Consider the following 18,257-nt stretch of genomic DNA (forward strand, 5'->3'; position numbering starts at 1 on the left):
GGAATTGTTTCACTAGGTGCCCATGAGCAGTAAAAATTCTTTGTATGCATAATTCTTTATTTTGCCATCCCTCATTGAAATGAGCGTTACTGCCTAAGCTGCCAACAATCTAGCATGCTGACATGGTTACGCCTTAGAAAGACTCTAACCCTTTAGCCAAAGGTAACAGGACTCCTCTTTTATAGCCGTCGTCTGTGACTGATTGCTAAGTTGTAGGAAGGCCTAGTCCACTTGCCATAGCTCAACACAATTTAAAGGTACCTTAGATCATAAACAAGGCCTTGGGGACATGCTGCTAGTCGATCTTTCTATTCTAATTTGGCCAACATCTCTTTTTATAGGTATTGATAACCAATTCATTCCTGAATATACTCAGTAAAGTCATCTCTGATTCATCATAAGCATCCTGGGAAAGGCAAACCAAGACAGTTGATATCAGGTGCTTATGAGACATCAGAAACGAAAATGAGATTTATAATGTGAACTACATGCCACCTGATGGTCAGATGGTCAGTGAGAACCCTCTCACTGATTGTAGGTGTGGGATAGATAGATATGACACAATGAAACAATAAAGTAGTTAAAGCTTTTACTCAGTAAGACTGCAATAGTATTGTAATGGAGGAAAATATACTAGTGGATGTAACATATCATGTATTTGAGATATCTGAGGGAAACACTAGACTGGAGGACAAGAACATTGACTGTTATTAATATCATTGATCCTTTGGAAATATCAAGCAACCAAGAGTAATTAATTGACTGTCAAACTCTAAGAAAAATCCAGAATTTTATTGGTAGCATATGAAGAGGCTTTCATCTCTTGCAGTGGGAAGGCCGAAACAGCTGAGGAACAGGCCCAACATTTAATCTTACGTGTGGCCGAGCTCCAGAAGAGATTATTCATAAAGCTCAGCTGGGTTGGCTCTGCCGAGGTCAAAGAGCTGGATCGGAAGCAGAGGACTCTGATGCACAAAGCGAGCCGCCACAACTGAAAATCCTGAGTTTCTGGGTCCCCTGAATGATCGGATAAAAGCATAGCGCAATATTTTTGCGGAAATGGCTAGTCAGTTCCTCGACTGCTCCCAAATTGAAAACTGTCAATGCTTCTCATAATGGTACAATCTACTTTCTTCCAGGTCTGCCCTGGATGTACTTCTAGAAATTAATTAGGCTTAAGCTACATAAGTAAGGCAACAATCCAATAATGAATCCCAATTCCTCGTACAGTTTCTGGTTCTGTACTAGCTTTTAAACCTGGAAACCATCCTCAGAAAAGACTCAACCATGGAGGAAAGCACGGAAAAGTGGACATTGTGATCATTTCTGCAGTCTTCCCCAGAGAGTCCTTTGCAATTTTCTGGGATATATACTGGTTAAAGAGAACATTACCATCTTTTTTTATGGAGAGATACCAGAATCTACTTACTTCTGCATTAAGATTTATAAGACAAAGTTTCTTCGGAGATCTCCCCAATCAAAATGCTGGATTCAGAACCCTAACCAAGAAAAGAGAGAAGACAGAACAGGTCAACCAACCATCTCAGCTATATCTTGGCAGCAGAATACGGGGCAAACAGAGACTCTATGATGGACTATGTCAATCAGTGGATTCTTCAAGGACCTCATAGTGTTTGGAGTGGCAAGATTGACAGCAATTCATAACTGTTGAAATATCAAAACCACTTGAGCAAGAACCTCAGAGCTTACCCTACCTACATCTGGGACCTGGGGAGGGTGGGCCTTCTCCCTTAATATCCCCCTTTAAACATGAAGGAAACAATATGGAAAAAATAACAGTCTTACCCACAAAAAAAATTCCACTTCCATTTTTTTATTGGCTTGCAAAATGTAGTGTTTTTTCATATGAATGTGACTTAATGCTAACATGTAACAGAAGGCTAATCAGCAGTGTTTCTAATGAATTAAGAAATATTTAGGGCCTGAAACAATGACTCAGTGGCTAAATTTTCACCTTGCAGGTGCCGGGATTCCATAAATGGGCACTAGTTCATATCCTGGATTCTCCACCTCCCATCCAGCTCCCTGCGTGTGGCCTAGGAAAGCAGTAGAGGATGGCCCAAAGTGTTGGGACTCTGCACCCACATGGAAAAGCCGGAAGAAAGTCCTGGTTCCTGGTTTTGGACTGGCTCAACTCCAGCTGTTGGGGCTACTTGGGGGGGTGAACCAGTAGATGGAAGATCTTTTTCTCTGTCTCTGCTATCTGTAAAGCTACCTTTCTAATAAAAGTAAGTCTTTTAAAACTAAGAAATATTTTTAAATTTTATTATTCTAACATGCTATAGGGTAAATAACAATAGATATAATCCTTCTAAATAAAAGCTCATTTGAGTCTATAACAGTTTCTAGTTTTTTAAAAGGGTCCCGAGACAGAAACATGTGAGAATTGCAGTATCACATGGCCAAGCCAGTCATGTATTTTTAGGGCAAGCAACAACCTCTCTGCTTGTGAAATGAGCAATTAATGCTACACATGTCAAGTGCTTAGGCTGACCGGAGCAAAAAACTATGATGTAGAACAGCCGTTATTGATGCTACCTTGTCCTCTTTGTGATACAGAAGGTGGGAATCTCTGCTGAAAGTAGTTGTTGTATTTGACAAAGCCACTGTAGAGAACATCACTTTTAGAGCCCATCAGAAAACACAGAGATTGAATGGCAAACACGGGTGTCAGCAGGTAGGATTCTATTAATTTGGAATAGAATCATGATGGTATGACGTTTTCCCCTTAACCACATTCACAAGTTCAGTGAAGGAAGGCAAGAAGGAAGTAGGAAGGAAGGAAAGAAGGAAAGAAGCAAGCAAGGAAGGAAGGAAACAAACAAAGGGAGAACAAAAGAAAGAAAAGATGTTGTAACCAGAACTAGAAATATTCTAATTAAGTGATCAGAAAGACACCATGACAGATTGACGGAAGTGATACATTCTTTTGTAATGTGGGAATACAAAAGAGAAGAAGAGGAGGAGGATGAGGAGGAGAAGCCAAAGGGATGATTGACAAGGAGAGAATAAGAGACAAAAACTTCTGGGTTCTCTATTGGAAGAGAAAGCTGAAGAGTCGACAAGACAGTAGGCCATGAGGTTGGACATTCGTGTTTTGGATTTCGGTGAACAGTCCCATCCAATGACAAGGCCCAAAGTGTGCTCATGAAAACCAAGAAAAGTGGAGTGACTGGCTGCTGGAGGTGAAAAATTCAAGGCCCCAAGGGTGAAGAGCCTTCCACCTAGATGTTTATGTGCTGATCATGATGGCAGGCTCCAAAATTCTCTACCAAAAAGGAGTTAAGTATACAATAGTAGCTCTGAAATAAAGTGGGGTGGCCTGGGAGAAATGAGATGTGACCCTGTTGTGCCAAGACTGGCCTTCCCTTCTCCGGACCGGCTGTTGGTCAGATGTTTAGAGCAAAGCAGGGTGTATGGGGCAGGACGTCCATGCTTCGGTCACCCAGCGTGAGCACACAGCTGGGGCAGACAAAGGAATGGAAATGGAAGCAGAGAGTCCAGGGGAAAGAAGCCATGTGGTAGAGGGTGTCACAGGCACCAGCAGGCACAGCTGGTGCAGCAACCCAGACAAGGTGGGATGTGAAACTCCCAAGACGCAGGGAGCAACCAGAGAGTACTCCCTTGTGAGTTCGTGTATTTCTTCCTTTTGCATTTCTCTCTTCTCAGAGTTCTTTTCTTGAAAATAAACATATATGAGAGAGAGAGACAGAGAGAGAGAGACGGGGCTTGCGTTGCGTTGTCTGCCCCACTTTGCCTTCCCCAGCACTCCTGTCCTCGCGGCCTGCCCTCCCCTTGCAGGTCCTCTGGTCTGCTCGCCCCAGCAGGTGAGTCACCGCCAAGGTGAGCCGAGCCGGGGCGGGCCTCGTAGAAGTGGGCGGGCCATGTCCCGTCGACGTGCGCCGTAAGGACGCTGCTGACGTCAGAGGACGTCCGGCCTGTCTCCCGGCGTCCGAAGCTGGCCCTTGGCTGGAGTGCTGCCTGGCGGGGTGGCTGCTGTGCGGTGCGGGGCCGGCTTCCCGCCCTCCCCTCGGCCGCGGGAGTGCGCTCCGTCTCCGCGCGGAGGCCCGGCGTGGGCACCAGGTAGGGTGGCCGAGGTGGGGACGGCCCCGCCGGCTGCGGGCGCCGCTTGCACTCCCCGCGGCCCCGCACGGGGTCCTGGGCCGTGCCCCGCAGGTTGAAGGGAGGGATGCGCTCCCGGTGTCCGCCGCGGACAGCAGGGGGAGAGCGGTGAGGGTGGGCTCGGCCTGGGATTCCGAGGACCCCCGGGTGACCCACGCGGTCTCGAGATTGTTTTCTGAGAACTTTGCTCGGGGCCGTCGGCACACGTGGGGGCTTTAGGTTCCTCCTGCCTGGGCTGTCCATATATTTCCCCATCTTGTGTACTGTTTGATTTTTGACGGGACATCCCACATAACATAAGATTCAGGCAAATTTTTCTAAAGGTGGTATTTCTTCAACAGCGACGAAAGTCTTCTAATTGGTGTACTGGGCTATAGTAAAGGTGTACACTCTGCAACCTCAGTTTGAAACTAGTTCCCTCGGTATGCTCGCTGCATGGAGAGAGAGGAAGTTGACTTTTAGCTTCCAAAGCCACTGTCAGGCCTTTAATAATCCTTAAATAATAAATCCTTAAATCCTTTAATAATCCTTTAATAATAATAAGGTGTCACGTGGCTTAATCTGTTTTATTTTGATGTTGCCTAAAGTAAACAATTTTTTCAAGTTTGTCACCATCAGGTTATCTGAATTTATAGCTTAAGAAAGTGATTTAAGCTGGGTAACTATTGCACCCTTTAATGCCTTTCTGTTAACATATGCCTAATGAATTTTGTTCACTTAGGAGCAGAATCCTTAAGATGAGCGAAACTTTCGTAGTGGGTAAAGAAACTATCTTGGCTTTTATAAGTAGTAAGAATAGTAACTGCTTATTTGAAAGGCAGTGAGTGGTGGGTAGAGCGTCCATCCTCTGAGCCGGAATGTGGATGCCAGGGCTGGGCGGAAGCCCACAGTCCTGTTTCCCATGTCAGTACCTGGGGCCCAGGTACCTGAGCGGCTACTTACTGTCCTGCAGAGCCTGCATTAATGAGGCGCTGCCTTCCCTGGCCGAGCCAAGGCCTTGGCCAGGGCTCTCGGATGTGTGGGCGTCCCAGGAGTTGTCAGTTCCTGTGCCACACAGGATCCATTTCCATTTTTTGGACAGTGTGCTAATGAGTGTCTTATATTAAAAGGCATGTACTTTATTTGGAAGACTTGAGCTTAACGTAAATCTGATAAAACTGTATTAAAAAGTTGAGAATAAGAGCACTTTATTCCATTAGGCCGTAACTCACTAAAATATGAAAGGCAACCTGGCAATTACAGCTTTTCTGTTCTCTTGTGTGGAAGGAGGGAAAAATGCCTAAAAAGAAGACTGGGGCCAGGAAGAAGGCCGAGAACCGCCGGGAGCGTGAGAGACAACTGAGGGCTTCCCGGGGCACTGTGGACTTGGCTAAACACCCGTGTAACGCCGCAATGGTAACAGCTTGTCTGTCTGCTCTCAGTTGACAGTTGAAAAATTATGTTGTATTTTACCTGTAGTCACATGTGTAAAAATGTTCAGTGAATGTTGTGTACCTTTGATTACCGAATTTGAAATGTGTGTTAGAGGCGTGTTCACTGTTTACACTTAACAATGAATGATGGTATGTTTTGATAGAGCAATATTTATGAAATCTGCTATTGATGGCAGTTATTTAATAAGTAAGAAGTATGTAACATTTTTTATATACCTTATCTCAATTTGTTATGATTACAATTTTTCCTTTTTAAAAATTTTTCTTAATGTAAAGAGGACAGATTTCTTGGGCGTAATTCTGAGGAGGTGACCTTACTAACTTCTCTCTCCTTTGCTTTCCCCAATCCCTCTTCCTTCCTGTTTTTATTTTTTTCCTTTAACTTTTGCAATTATGTAATTTGAATTTACTTTATAACCACAGGTTTAATGTACCAATAACCATAATGCTTAACAAATAAGTAGAAAGACCGCTGTTCCACAGTAGTGTAGACAAGGGCTAAAAACAGTAATCAGTTGATAAGATCTTTTTGCTTTGTATTCTGTATTAGCTGCCACATACTAGGAAAAAAAAACATATATTTGTCTTCTTTGGGACTGGGTTATTTAACTAAGCATGGTGGTATCCAGTTGTATCCGGTTTTTTGCAAGAGACGAGAATTCATTCTTTTTTTGTGGCTGAGTACTATTTCATTGTGTGTGTGTATAATTATTTTATATATACATGTACATATATATAATATCACATATTCTTTATATAGTCATCAGTTGATAGATATCTGGGTTGATTCCATATCTTAGCTATTTTAAATTTGAGCTGTAATAAAGCAGAAGGTATTGATAACTGATATGCTGATTTCATTTCCTTTGGATAAATTCTCAGGCGTGGAATGGCTGGGTCATGTGGTAGATATATTTTTGGATCCCCATGCTGTCTTTCAGGGTCATTGTGCTAGTTTACATTTCTGCCAGCAGTAGGTTAGGGTACCTTTTTATCCACATCTTCCCTAGCATTTTATTATTTCTTGATTTTTGATGTTAGCCATTTTAGCTGGGTTGAGGTAAAGCCTCATTGTGGCTTTGGTTTGCATTTCTCTGATGGCTAGAAATCCTGAGCATTTTTCCACATGTGTGTGTTTGGCATTTGAATTTGATTCTCTGAAAAATACCTGTGTAATGTCGTTTTTTCTTAGGAATTGTTAACTCATGTGATTTGTCGTTTCTGAACTTTCCAACTTCTTGGCATGTCTTTTGGTTTCTTGTTCTGTTACCTTATCTGCTGTGTGAGGTGTGTGAAGGTAGTTTTGATGAACTTCTAGGTTGATCTGAATTATGAAAGCTATGAAAAGCAAAAGGTTGTGTCATCATTACTTTTTTCCTTTCTTTGACTATGAATCTGTGAATTACCTTTTTTCTATCCTCACTGGTCCCTTGCCCCCTTTGTTGTGCTTTTTGTCAGTAAGTGTTGGTTGTACAAGTCTGTGCTGAGTGATAAATTAGATATTTTGGGGAATAGATGACTGACATGTTCCTGTTTCCTCAAACTTACAGCTCAGATGTGTTATTTATTACTCAGGATTTAGTTGCTGATAAATGTCAAAAATGAAGTAGCTCATGTAGCTGGAAGAGGAAAGAATCCTGAAATTGTGTGTCTTACATCACATGTTGTTGTACTCAGAGAAGAAAGGACTCTGATAGGTTGGCTTTGAGCTAGTGCCTGTGCCATTACTAAGATGTTATGCGGCAGAGAGAAGCCAGAATTATATAGCACAGTTGTGGGAGTGGGGCCTCCCATTGTGTGTCAGGGTCTTTTCCAGAAAAGTGCTTAGCACGCAATGCAGTAAGTAATTATTGCTTATTAATATGTATTATGGCATGCACATCTACCTGTGATGAGAACTGTGTTTTAGTAAGTGTATCAGTAAATGTACAATGAATTAGGACCAAGAGGTGAGAAAGTTGAGCCTGTTTGGAGGGGGGTACAGTTCCTGGAGTAAGTGGTATTGTCACCAGAATTTGTATTGGGTAGATTTGTGGAAAGATATTATTATTATTATTTTCATGGTATACAAATAGAAACAGGATTTTATTTAATAGCATGAGAGAAAAATACACATTCATGCATTATTGTAGCCTGCCTGACTGGGAGAAACGCCTGTCTGGTGTGCCAGACAATTGTTGGAGCAGAGAAGCTGGGGGGTAAAAAGGAGAGAGGGTGCTTCACCTTTGTAGCGCCAGTCATGGTCTTTGATGGAAGAGAGAGTGGGATGAAGTATTAAACTAAGATGTGAGGGAAGAATAAAAGACAGCGTGGAGAATTTACTGCTATTCTGACTTGAATGTGCAGGGATTTTGTCAGCAAGGTCTATAAAGACTGTGGGGAGTTTTTAAAGCCATGGTTAGGAATTTGGGTGTTCTGTGAAGCTTATGTGTTTTTATTTATTTTTTTAAACTTCCATTTTGTAGAATATTATTCCATAACCAACAGTTTAAAAAGCACTATTATATGTAGATTACTTTGTGATAATGCCATGCCCTCTAGTGTGGCAGCACAAGTACCTGGGTTATACTTTTATTGCTTAAATATCTTTATATACTGTATTTGAGGGTGGGTTGGAGAACCTGGAGTAGTAGTACTTAGATTTTAAATTGAGAAACTGAGCGTTTTGTTTATAATGCAAGTAAATTTGCAGTTTTCAGTTAGCAAAAACAATGTTTTGTTTTTATATTTTACAGGAATGTGACAAGTGTCAAAGGTAAATTTTATTTATTCCTTTTATGCATAATAAAATTATACCTCTCATCTTTATATGAAACTTACCATAGTTAAAAATTTTTATTTTACATGTCCAGACGACAGAAGAATAGAGCGTTTTGCTACTTTTGTAATTCTGTACAGAAGTTACCAATTTGTGCACAGTGTGGTAAGTATGTGATAATTAAGGACACATGCCTTTTATCTTAAACATTTGTCAGTTAGTTTGAACTTATGAGTTTATTGTTTATAATCCTGTTATGCATTGCTATTAGTAAAATAACATAGAATGTTATTTGCCTACCAAAAAGTTATCAAATCTTAATTTCGCCTCTGATATAATCTTGGAAATATTTATAGTAATATTTACATCCAGGTTTCCAACAACTTGTTTTAAATCTTAACAGAACTGACATTTATTGTTTTCATAAATTTGGTTTACAGAAAAAAAAATCTTAACAGAACTGACTGCAGACTAAAAACATTTAGTGATTCTTAAGTTTTTGTTATACTGCTTCAATCTTGTCAGTCTTTTTTTTTTTAACTTTTATTTGAGAAGCAGAGAAATAAAGAGCCTCATTTTGCTGATTCACTCAGATTCTTGAACTAAAGGGTCTGGACTAAGCTAAAGCCAGGGACCTGGAATTCTGTTGGTCCAACTACTTATACGTTAGCAGGAAGCTGACCCAAGCACACAGGATTGTCACATCCGACGCTGTGTCTTTACACTGCTCCAGATGTGCGCCCTTCTATTGCTGTTTTCTAAATTTTGATTCCTGGGAAAACTGTGTGTAGTCTGTGTGCTGTTGAGAATCTTTCTATTCCAGATTTTTAAATATTGCTAATGTTTGCGTTTTCTCAAATGTATTCACAAGTATTTGAAATAGAGTTTCTTAAGTCATGTTCCCAGTTCTCCAGCATAGGTAGAAACTTTCCTGAGATAATACAGTGGTAAATGGTATTTCATAGAGCAGCAAAATTAGTGTTTTATAAATAGTCTGATGCAGAACACTCAACAGCAGTAAGTAGTTATTGGAAAAATGTAGTTCAGAAATGCTGCAGGTTTTACCTTCGTTCTCACTGGTGAGATTTGATTCATATTTGTACATTATATATGCAGAAGACCTGCAGTAAGGAAACCTGATTAGTTTTATTGACTCTGGTTTTACTCCACAGACATTTATTTGAACGGCTCTTTCACTTTTGCAATAGTGGTGTTGGGTTTAACCATTTGGAATGTGCTCATTTGTGTGTGTTTCTGAATGATAGTTCACAGCAGGTTTTTAGAGCTACACACTGATTATAGCTAGTGTAGTGTCAGCTTTCAGACAGACATCTTTTAGTTTTAGAATTAATGAAGAAGAGTGCCTACATGGAATTCTTTCCATCTGTCAGTTTTAACAATTTTTATAGAGTGAGAAAATACATTTTCTGGGAGACTATGATACAAGTTCTTGTCTGGGTCTTGGGCTTGAATTTCGTAGTGTTCTGTTTGGATGCATTTCTCCCTTACCGGTTTATGCAGTCCATGTTAGATACGCTGCCGTCGGATGACTGCTGCTTTACTGCGTTTTTCCTCCCCTTTCCTGTTACCTAACCTTGCTATTCAGGAAAGCGTTGAGCACGTGTCTCTTTGGTGTTCCACTTTGTGAACTCTCACATGGATAGTTAATGTGTCATCATCAATCTTCATTTAATATCTAATGAACAGATTTACTGACACTTTTTTTGGGTTGGTAATTTCTATCAGAACTTTTTGTGGATATGTTGTGATATTTTTGTTTTAACATATCTTTGGTTTTTTGGCATATGCACATAAATTAGAATATCTGATGGCCTGTTTGTAACTTTTTGTACAAAGAAGAGTGTGTTAGATGAGTTGAATAATCACTAATGCATTTGGCTTGGTTTGCAATAATCTGTGGAAAAGAATAATAACTTTAGACAAGACTGTTTTCATGGTAAACTATAGATGTGAAGTTTATTTTAAATTGTGCTTTTTAAAGTCCTTCTACCCATCTGGAAATTAATAACATTTTTTAAAAAGTAATCATTAGATATGTGCTACATTTAGGGTTTCTGAAATGTCACTTAGCATTTACATTATTTAGTTCTATAATATATTTTAGCAGATTCGATAGTTTCTAACCTAGGTACTTCTGATTCAGGTAATAAAATCTTGGTTTTATCTATTTTTATTTAAGTAGTAAAATACCGATTTCGCTCTTTTTGATTTTAGATTATTTCCACAGGAACTTTGGTTAGGAAAAAATAATTAAAAGGAAAAAGAATGTATATTCTATATTGAAGAACTAATATTGCAAAATTTTTTCTTTACTAGGGAAAACAAAGTGCATGATGAAGTCTTCTGATTGTGTCATAAAGCATGCTGGTGTGTACAGTACTGGCCTTGCAATGGTGGTAAGTATCGTATCATTATTTCGTAGAACAGTGGATTTGTAAGGAGAATAAAATGATTTGGACCGCTGTGTTTGTTCTGCTTTTGCCTCTTGTGTCTTCCCTGGGTGGCTTCGGTCTGTGGATCTGGGTTATCTGTGACAGGCTCATTGTATATTTCCCTTTTTACCCACATGTCTGGGCCTCCTTTTTTTCCTGTTGAGCAACATCCAAGGAGTGGAAACTTAAAATCATTGTTGGTTTAGGTAGAACTTCTCAGTGGTACCTTTTTAATGCCTAAATCAGACTGTAAAATATAAAATAATATTTACTATACTGAGAACACTGCTTAACAACATTCAAGCCTTTGTTAAAGGAGCAACCTTATTTTTGAAAAGAACCTAGGATTAATAATTGTTTTGAAAAATATTATGTTCTACAGAAGTATGTATAATTAACATACAATCTCTTCATTAAATGTAGGTTTTTCCAAGGAAATTTGCTATTTTAAATAATAGAACAGTTGGATTCTATGATGCATTTTGTTTGCTTTTTCACTAAAACATGTTTTCCTTTTAAAATGTGTTACTCAGTTTTGCTGTATTGTGTGGTTTTTTACTTCTGCACTTGATCTTAGCCAAAAGGCTGAGAAGCGATTGGTTTTTTACTTCTGGTCTAAATTTTAGACTACGTAGAAAGTGTTTTTGTGGAATCTGTACAATTTTCACTTATGAGCAAGACCATTTTTTCCATTTAGGCAGGTGGTTCACTTTATAGGGTTTCTCTTATGGGAGTAGTAACTACTTCACACCTTGCTTTTTTTTTTTTTTTCCTTTTTTTCCCCTGGCCCTTCCCTGTATTTGTTATCTCTGCTGGATTTCCTAGGTTACCTCCTTTGAGAGTGTCTGCTTAGACCCCTGACTGATCCGGGGGATAAAGTTATGCCTGAGCATCTAGCAGTCACACTCACCGATAATCAGTCTTTACCACTTTGAATAGTAGAATTCTATATTGAGATACAGAAGACTTAGATTTCAAATTCTCTCTAGTTATCCAAATCAAGAACATGATTTTAATTTTGGGCCTCAAGTTTCTTATTTATAAAGAAACAATCATCTAATGTACTGTCAGCTTTTTTTTTTAGGTTTTTAATATTCTGTAGGTGCCAGTGTGTCATAGAAAGAAAAATTCTTCCAGCGATGGTATAGAATTGGAGGTGGAATTGAGAGCTCCACATGTCTTGATATGGAATTCTTTACATAGAATTGTTGCTTAGTTCCTTGTGTTTTACTGATGAACGTAATTAAATGATGTCCTTAAAAGGAAAGGGGAACTGGAAGAAGTTTAGTATTTTCTGTTTTAGAAAATGCTGTATGATTATGAATTATAAGGATAAGTAATCTTAAATCAAAAGTGGTAGTAGTTAAAAATTCATTTTAGTTACAGGGATTATTATATAGACAAGCAAACTAAAACTGGGCTTCAAACTTCATAAGAATCAGAATTTATTTTGAAGGGAACGCTCCCAACTCCCTTGACTTAAATTAATTACAGGGTAAGTATATGTTCTCCCTTAACTTTTTGTTTTGATTTATGGCTACATTTTTTATATCATGATTGTATACTGTATATTGTGGTTGTACAATACTGGTGAGGCAGTTGAATCTTAAGAGTGAGCAGTTAAATCTTTCTTTAGTAAAGCTGTGTACTGTTGTTAGGACTGATACGTGGTTCTGATGGTTACCATTGCTGAAGTAATCGTTGCAGTTGCTCATGTTCTTGTGCTTAGGTCTTCTTGTTTCTTGCTTGCAGGGTGCAATATGTGACTTCTGTGAAGCCTGGGTGTGCCATGGGAGGAAGTGTCTCAGCACACATGCGTGTGCCTGCCCCCTAACTGATGCTGAGTGTGTTGAGTGTGAGCGTGGTGTCTGGGATCATGGTAAGTGACGAGATATAAGCAGTAGTGTTGCCGTGACAGCTGACTTTTAAACATTCTTAAATGCTCTTAATTTTGTTCTTGGTAATGTTAACCCTGACTGTTAGTACTGTTGAGATTATCAGTGTAGAGGAAGGAAGATTTATGTGAGCAGTCTTAGTCTGGTACTTTGTACTTAAGCGGATAAATAGAGGAGTTTTGGCGGGGTGGATAGGCTCTTAGATGATTTATTATGTGAGTAGTGAAAGGAGAATGAAATCACACATTTTTATGGCTCAATTTCAGGTACTTCAATAATTTTTGTATTAGTTGTTATTAGAACAGACGTTACTGTGTAATTTTGATGCATGATTGTGATGTGTAATTTTGGTGTACCTCTGAAATGTTTTGTTTGTTTGAGCTGCTTTACATATAAGGCTTTTACAATCAGGTTTAATCATTTTCAATTTGTACATTTTTAACCAATAGGAGGCAGAATATTCAGTTGCTCTTTTTGCCATAACTTTCTCTGTGAAGATGATCAATTTGAGCATCAAGCCAGCTGCCAGGTTTTAGAAGCAGAAACATTTAAGTGTAAGTTTGGTTTGCATATGAGATATTCTTTATTCTTAAGATTCTGGGTTGTATAAATATTAACGAAAAAGAAGTTGAGTTTTTTGTATAGTCTTTTGTAGCTAATTTAACTTAACATCTATTTTCTGTTTCTAGGAGAAAATTAGCGTCTAGTCCTATAGGTTTCAGCAGAGGGACAGTGGTGATTTCGGCTCTTCACTTTGGGGGATTAGGCTTTGCAGGACTTTGTAGCATATATGGGTCTTAGTACCAACTGTCGTTTTTACCTTCAAATTGTAACAAACCAAACCTCTGCTCCTACTCCTTTTCTTGTTTCCAGATGTCTTCAGATAACTGACAGAACAACCTAGGTTGTGCCTGCTAGTTGGTACCAGTGATTCTTAGACATGAGAGTGCACCAACAATACTTGTGGAGGTTTTAAATAAATATAGGTGCCCAGGCATCTCCCTGGAACTTCTGTCCTTTAGGTCTGTAGTTGGTGCCAGGTGTCTATATTTAGCCTGCACACGTAATTCTCATCTAATTTCTAATCAGGGTCCAGTGTTGCTGAGCAGGTTAATAGTCATATTAATTGTGGAAAACTTCTTTCTCAAAAAGGTAATTGAGATGAGACTCTGTATATAGCTTTCTTTAGTGGTATCCAGAATTTAGTCCTTATTAAATACTGGTTACTATTATAGTAAAATGACTTATTCCCTCCAGATACTTTGCTTTCATTTTTTTTCATTTTTTTTTTAGTGTGGTAAGAAATACTAAGTCCTGTGTTCATCTGTAAAATTATTGCCATTGATCCAAGATAGACGCGTAACACATGGATAATGCACACACACGTATATATAACTCATGTATGGGTATCAAATGCTTGCAGTACTTACATACGCAATTCTCAAAGAGCATCCCACAGCATATGGCTTATTAGCATATTTGCATCTTTCTTTGACTTTTGCATAATATGTAATGCAAAATTGAATTGTTATTTGAAGTTTGGTGGCTTGTGTGTTTTATAGAATTTGAACCAAAAAGCCAGCAGTTGTGAATTGTAATTTGCCAATTCCAGTAAGGGACTTTAACGATTTGTAAAACAAAGGAGCAACAAAAGAATTGAATTACTGGCAGACTTTAAAGATGCATTTCTCTTCCATAGGTGTTTCATGTAATCGGCTTGGTCAGCATTCCTGTCTTCGTTGTAAGGTATAGTTATTGTATATGTATGTATTTTTTTAAGTTTTGTTTTTAGTCTCTATATTCTTGTAGCACTCTTTGGATTATTTGTAGCTGTAGTTAACCTATGTAGGACCTTAAACATTATCTAGTTTAATTCTTGTGTTTTTGATATTTAAGTTAAAACTTCAATGGCTTTTCATTAGTTACCCAGTGACTTAGCTAGGGTAGATTTGTCAGCACAAGTCTCTCGATTCCAGGCTAAGTGTTTCATATGCCTGTGTGTATGGAAAACTTTCTGCTCAAAGTTATTTTATAAATGTGTGTGTATTTGTATAAAATGTGTGTAATTGCTGTTTATTTATTTGAAAGGCAGAGCGAGATAGCGGTAGCCGTAGGAGAGAGGGGGAGAAGTCCACAAGCCTCTGTCCATTCTTCTGCTATTCAGCTGTTGGTCTCCTGTGTGACTGGCAGGAACCCAGTTGCTTGAGTCATCACCGCTGCCTCCAGAGTCCGTGTTAGCAAGAAGCTGTGACCAGAGGCTTGAGCTGAGAATGGAACCGTGATACCTTGTGGGATGTAGGCATCTTAACTGCTGTGCCAAATGCCCATCCTGGGTTTCCCTGTCAAAGTGCACCCCTTACAAGAGTTTGGGCATGAAGTGGGAGGTTGCGGATTGTTTTCTTAGTCTACTGCATTTCTATTATCGCTAAGCAGAGGTAGCAAGTGCACTGCCTCACAGTAGCATTTCTCTGGTTCTTACATTCTTGTGATGCGCTCCCCACTCCACTCCTGTTCACCAGGTGGCTTTCAGGCTGCTGAAGGTGCTCAAGCTGTCACGCTTTCAGTTGTGGCCTGTGCTGTGTTTCTGTGCCTAGAACACTCTTCAGTTAGTGCTTACCCAACTTCACTCCCACTCTCCTTCAGCTCTCTGCTAAGACTGCATGTCTCAAAGTCTTTCTGAATCTCATGCCTGGTATTATACCCCTCTTCTTCTCTTAGTGTTTTTTAATTGCCTCTGCACTATCCCATTTAGACTGTATGCTCTGTGTGGTAAGGACGTTTATCATGTTATTAGAGACTCTGAATATTTATATATTTATGAGTGAATAATATGCCTAGATGTCATACTCTGTGTATAGTTAGTCTTTGCCTTGCGTTAGATCTTGGTTCAGAGAAGTCCTGGCAAAACCATTACACTTAAATTGAAATCAGGAATATAACTGTTCCCAAATAACTATCTCTGCCTTACCAAATCTATATCTTTAAGTTTTCTCAAAATATGACATGATATCTGCATATTTAAAAGTTTATTTAATCATATACCTTTACTTGTTCTTTATAGGCTTGCTTCTGTGATGATCATACAAGAAGCAAGGTGTTTAAACAAGAAAAAGGAAAACAACCACCTTGTCCTAAATGTGGGCACGAAACTCAGGAGACCAAGGATCTCAGCATGTCAAGTAAGGCCCTTCCTGAGATGCCCACAGGGTGCTTTGCTTTTCCAGACTGTTGAGGCAAATTTTATCTTTACTCACACTTTCTCTTTTGTGCTACTACAGCTTTGAAAAGATGTGTGTGTTCTGTTAAGCAAGGGTGGTTTTACAGTCTTGAAAAGCATGTGGCTAAAAATTTTCAATTTAAATGAACATACCAACATTCACATTTTTTTGGCCATAGTTGCTGACAGTAAGAAGTGAAATTAAGTGGAAAAATGATTATTCTGTTTTTGCTAAGGTTTCCTTATTAAATAATTGTAAATATTATTCAAATGTTGGTAATCATGAGTAGTTGGGAGTCACATTTTTTTCTGAAACTGTTTTTAGGTGTGTGGTATTTGAGCATTGTGCTTAAATAATACATCAGTACTGTAGGAAATTGCTTTCTGGCTTTATATGACTCTTTCAGGAAGGAAGAAGACTACTAAAAGCACTTAGCTCAGTTTTGTTAAAAAGAAATCTGACTCTTTATCAAACAGAATGGCGTCATAATTTTGAACAGCTGACAGTTCTGTGTTTAAGGACATGGTAGCACAATGCGATGAGATTGATTTTTCTTATTTTCTGTTCTAACATTTATGTTGCTACTAAGGGAGAAGAGGTTTTGTTTTCAAGGACATTTGTGTTGTAAAAGAATGTGTTAGGGAAAACCTAGCGTTATGGAATCTGCCGATATATTGCTTATGTGGTTTGGAAATAAACTGTTAGTTGCCCAAATGATGAATATTTTAACTGTAAATGCACCTTATTATCTCTAGTTATTTTTGTCTGCATTTTGTTTTCTATCTTTGTGTACATTTAATGGAAAGCTGCTTTCGTGTTTTATTACTTGTTATGGTATATGCTTAGTCATGCGAAAACTAAGAAAATACAAGCTTTGTCCTTGGGGAGTGAAGTCAGTAAAGCTCATGTGATTTTATATATTCTAGAGGAAGAATGAGTGTGTAGAGGATTGCGACTAATGACAATGCCTTGCTATGTTTGTCTCGTGTAGCGCGCTCCTTGAAATTTGGCAGGCAGGCTGGAGGTGAAGAGGGTGACGGAGCTTCTGGGTATGACGCTTACTGGAAGAACCTTTCATCTGACAAATACGGGCAGAGCAGCTACCACGAAGAGGAGGAGGAGGAAGAGGGTGAAGCAGAGGATGATGAGGAAGAAGAAGATGAAGGTGGAAAGGATTCAGATGCTGAATCATCAGATCTGTTTACAAACTTGAACTTAGGAAGGACCTATGCCAGTGGCTATGCTCACTACGAGGAGCAAGAGAACTAGGGCAGCGGCTCGGCCCTTGCAACCGTGTGTCCGGGGAGTGGGAAGATGTGTGTGCTTGATGTGCTGTGAGCAGAGGTTCAGAATGAGAAGACTGACCCACTTACTGGGCCAGCGTGGAGCACATGGCATTTTTATAGGAACTGATAATCAAGCTTAAAACACAAAACAAGGTTCAAATGTAAGATGTTTATGGATAAGCAAATAAAGCATCATGGATTAGCTTATTAATGATCTCAGTAGTCTAGTAGGTTTGCCAATTAGATCCATTTATATAGGATAAAGGAATAGCTCAGTAATATATTTACTTGAAATTACTGGTTTTATTTAAAAAAACTGCTTAAAAATTCATTGTATCAGATTTTATAAAATGTATTGGATAAATGGATGACTGTATTTTTGATTTTATGTCTGTTCACAAAATAAGTATTGCTAAAATTAAATTTTCATTAAATCTTATGTTATCTTAAGTAGATATGATTTTTATCAATTGACTCATTCCATCTCTTCACAGTGTGTGTTTGAACTGTCTAAATGTATTTAAAAAGGTGTCTACTTACCATTTTTAGATATAATATCATTACAGATGTCTTACTCAGGAACCTTTATTTCTTTTTGAATAAATTAGTATTTCTCATATGTGCTTTTGAAACAATTCTCAATTTTTTCAACTCATTTTGGAAGGTATGTCAGCTTTTGGGATAAACTGCTTTGTTTTACACCAATTACATAAATAGATATCAGTGATTAATTATTTGGTAGACACAAAGATACACAGCCGAGACCCATCATTGCTGGTAAGTGGAGAACAGTCAGTCCTTGGCTGAAGTTCCAGTGAGAACATAACACTGACAGTGAATTGAGGCGGTGTTCCTGGTAGAAGGGAAAGCAGTTTCTGATTCTTAGGCATTTTGACACAAAGAGAAACCTGATGGTTATTCCTGTACCATTCTTGTTCAGTAAAGGAAATGAGCAGCTGAGGGCTGAAGCAGGTAATGGAAAGCCAGGCATGAAAGCCACTGCCACTCAAGTTGAATATGAAAGAAATTTTACCTCTTGCAGCATGGCTGAGAAAATTGAGCATCAAGCTA

At 38.8% G+C, this 18,257-nt stretch overlaps 1 protein-coding gene across 2 annotated transcripts; it reads left to right on the forward strand.

The window, feature by feature from the left end:
- The first annotated feature begins 3,955 nt into the window (after positions 1 to 3,955).
- Positions 3,956 to 17,805, forward strand: ZNF330 (zinc finger protein 330). Of its 2 annotated transcripts, XM_040967081.1 has the most exons (10): positions 3,956 to 4,104; positions 5,410 to 5,538; positions 8,312 to 8,331; positions 8,429 to 8,499; positions 10,672 to 10,751; positions 12,540 to 12,666; positions 13,132 to 13,236; positions 14,382 to 14,428; positions 15,744 to 15,861; positions 16,892 to 17,805. In XM_040967081.1, exons 2-10 carry the CDS (start codon positions 5,419 to 5,421, stop codon positions 17,167 to 17,169), a joined length of 966 nt encoding a protein of 321 aa, XP_040823015.1. In that variant the 5' UTR covers positions 3,956 to 4,104; positions 5,410 to 5,418; the 3' UTR covers positions 17,170 to 17,805. The 2 variants fall into 2 exon arrangements, with proteins under 2 accessions (XP_040823015.1, XP_040823016.1); XM_040967082.1 differs by lacking the exon at positions 3,956 to 4,104 and having other exon boundaries at positions 4,249 to 5,538; positions 13,135 to 13,236.
- The last annotated feature ends 452 nt before the right edge of the window (positions 17,806 to 18,257 follow it).

The sequence above is a fragment of the Ochotona curzoniae genome, unplaced genomic scaffold, assembly GCF_017591425.1.
Source record: "Ochotona curzoniae isolate NIBS_2020 unplaced genomic scaffold, NIBS_Ocur_1.0 scaffold_4506, whole genome shotgun sequence".
Lineage (NCBI taxonomy): Eukaryota > Metazoa > Chordata > Mammalia > Lagomorpha > Ochotonidae > Ochotona > Ochotona curzoniae.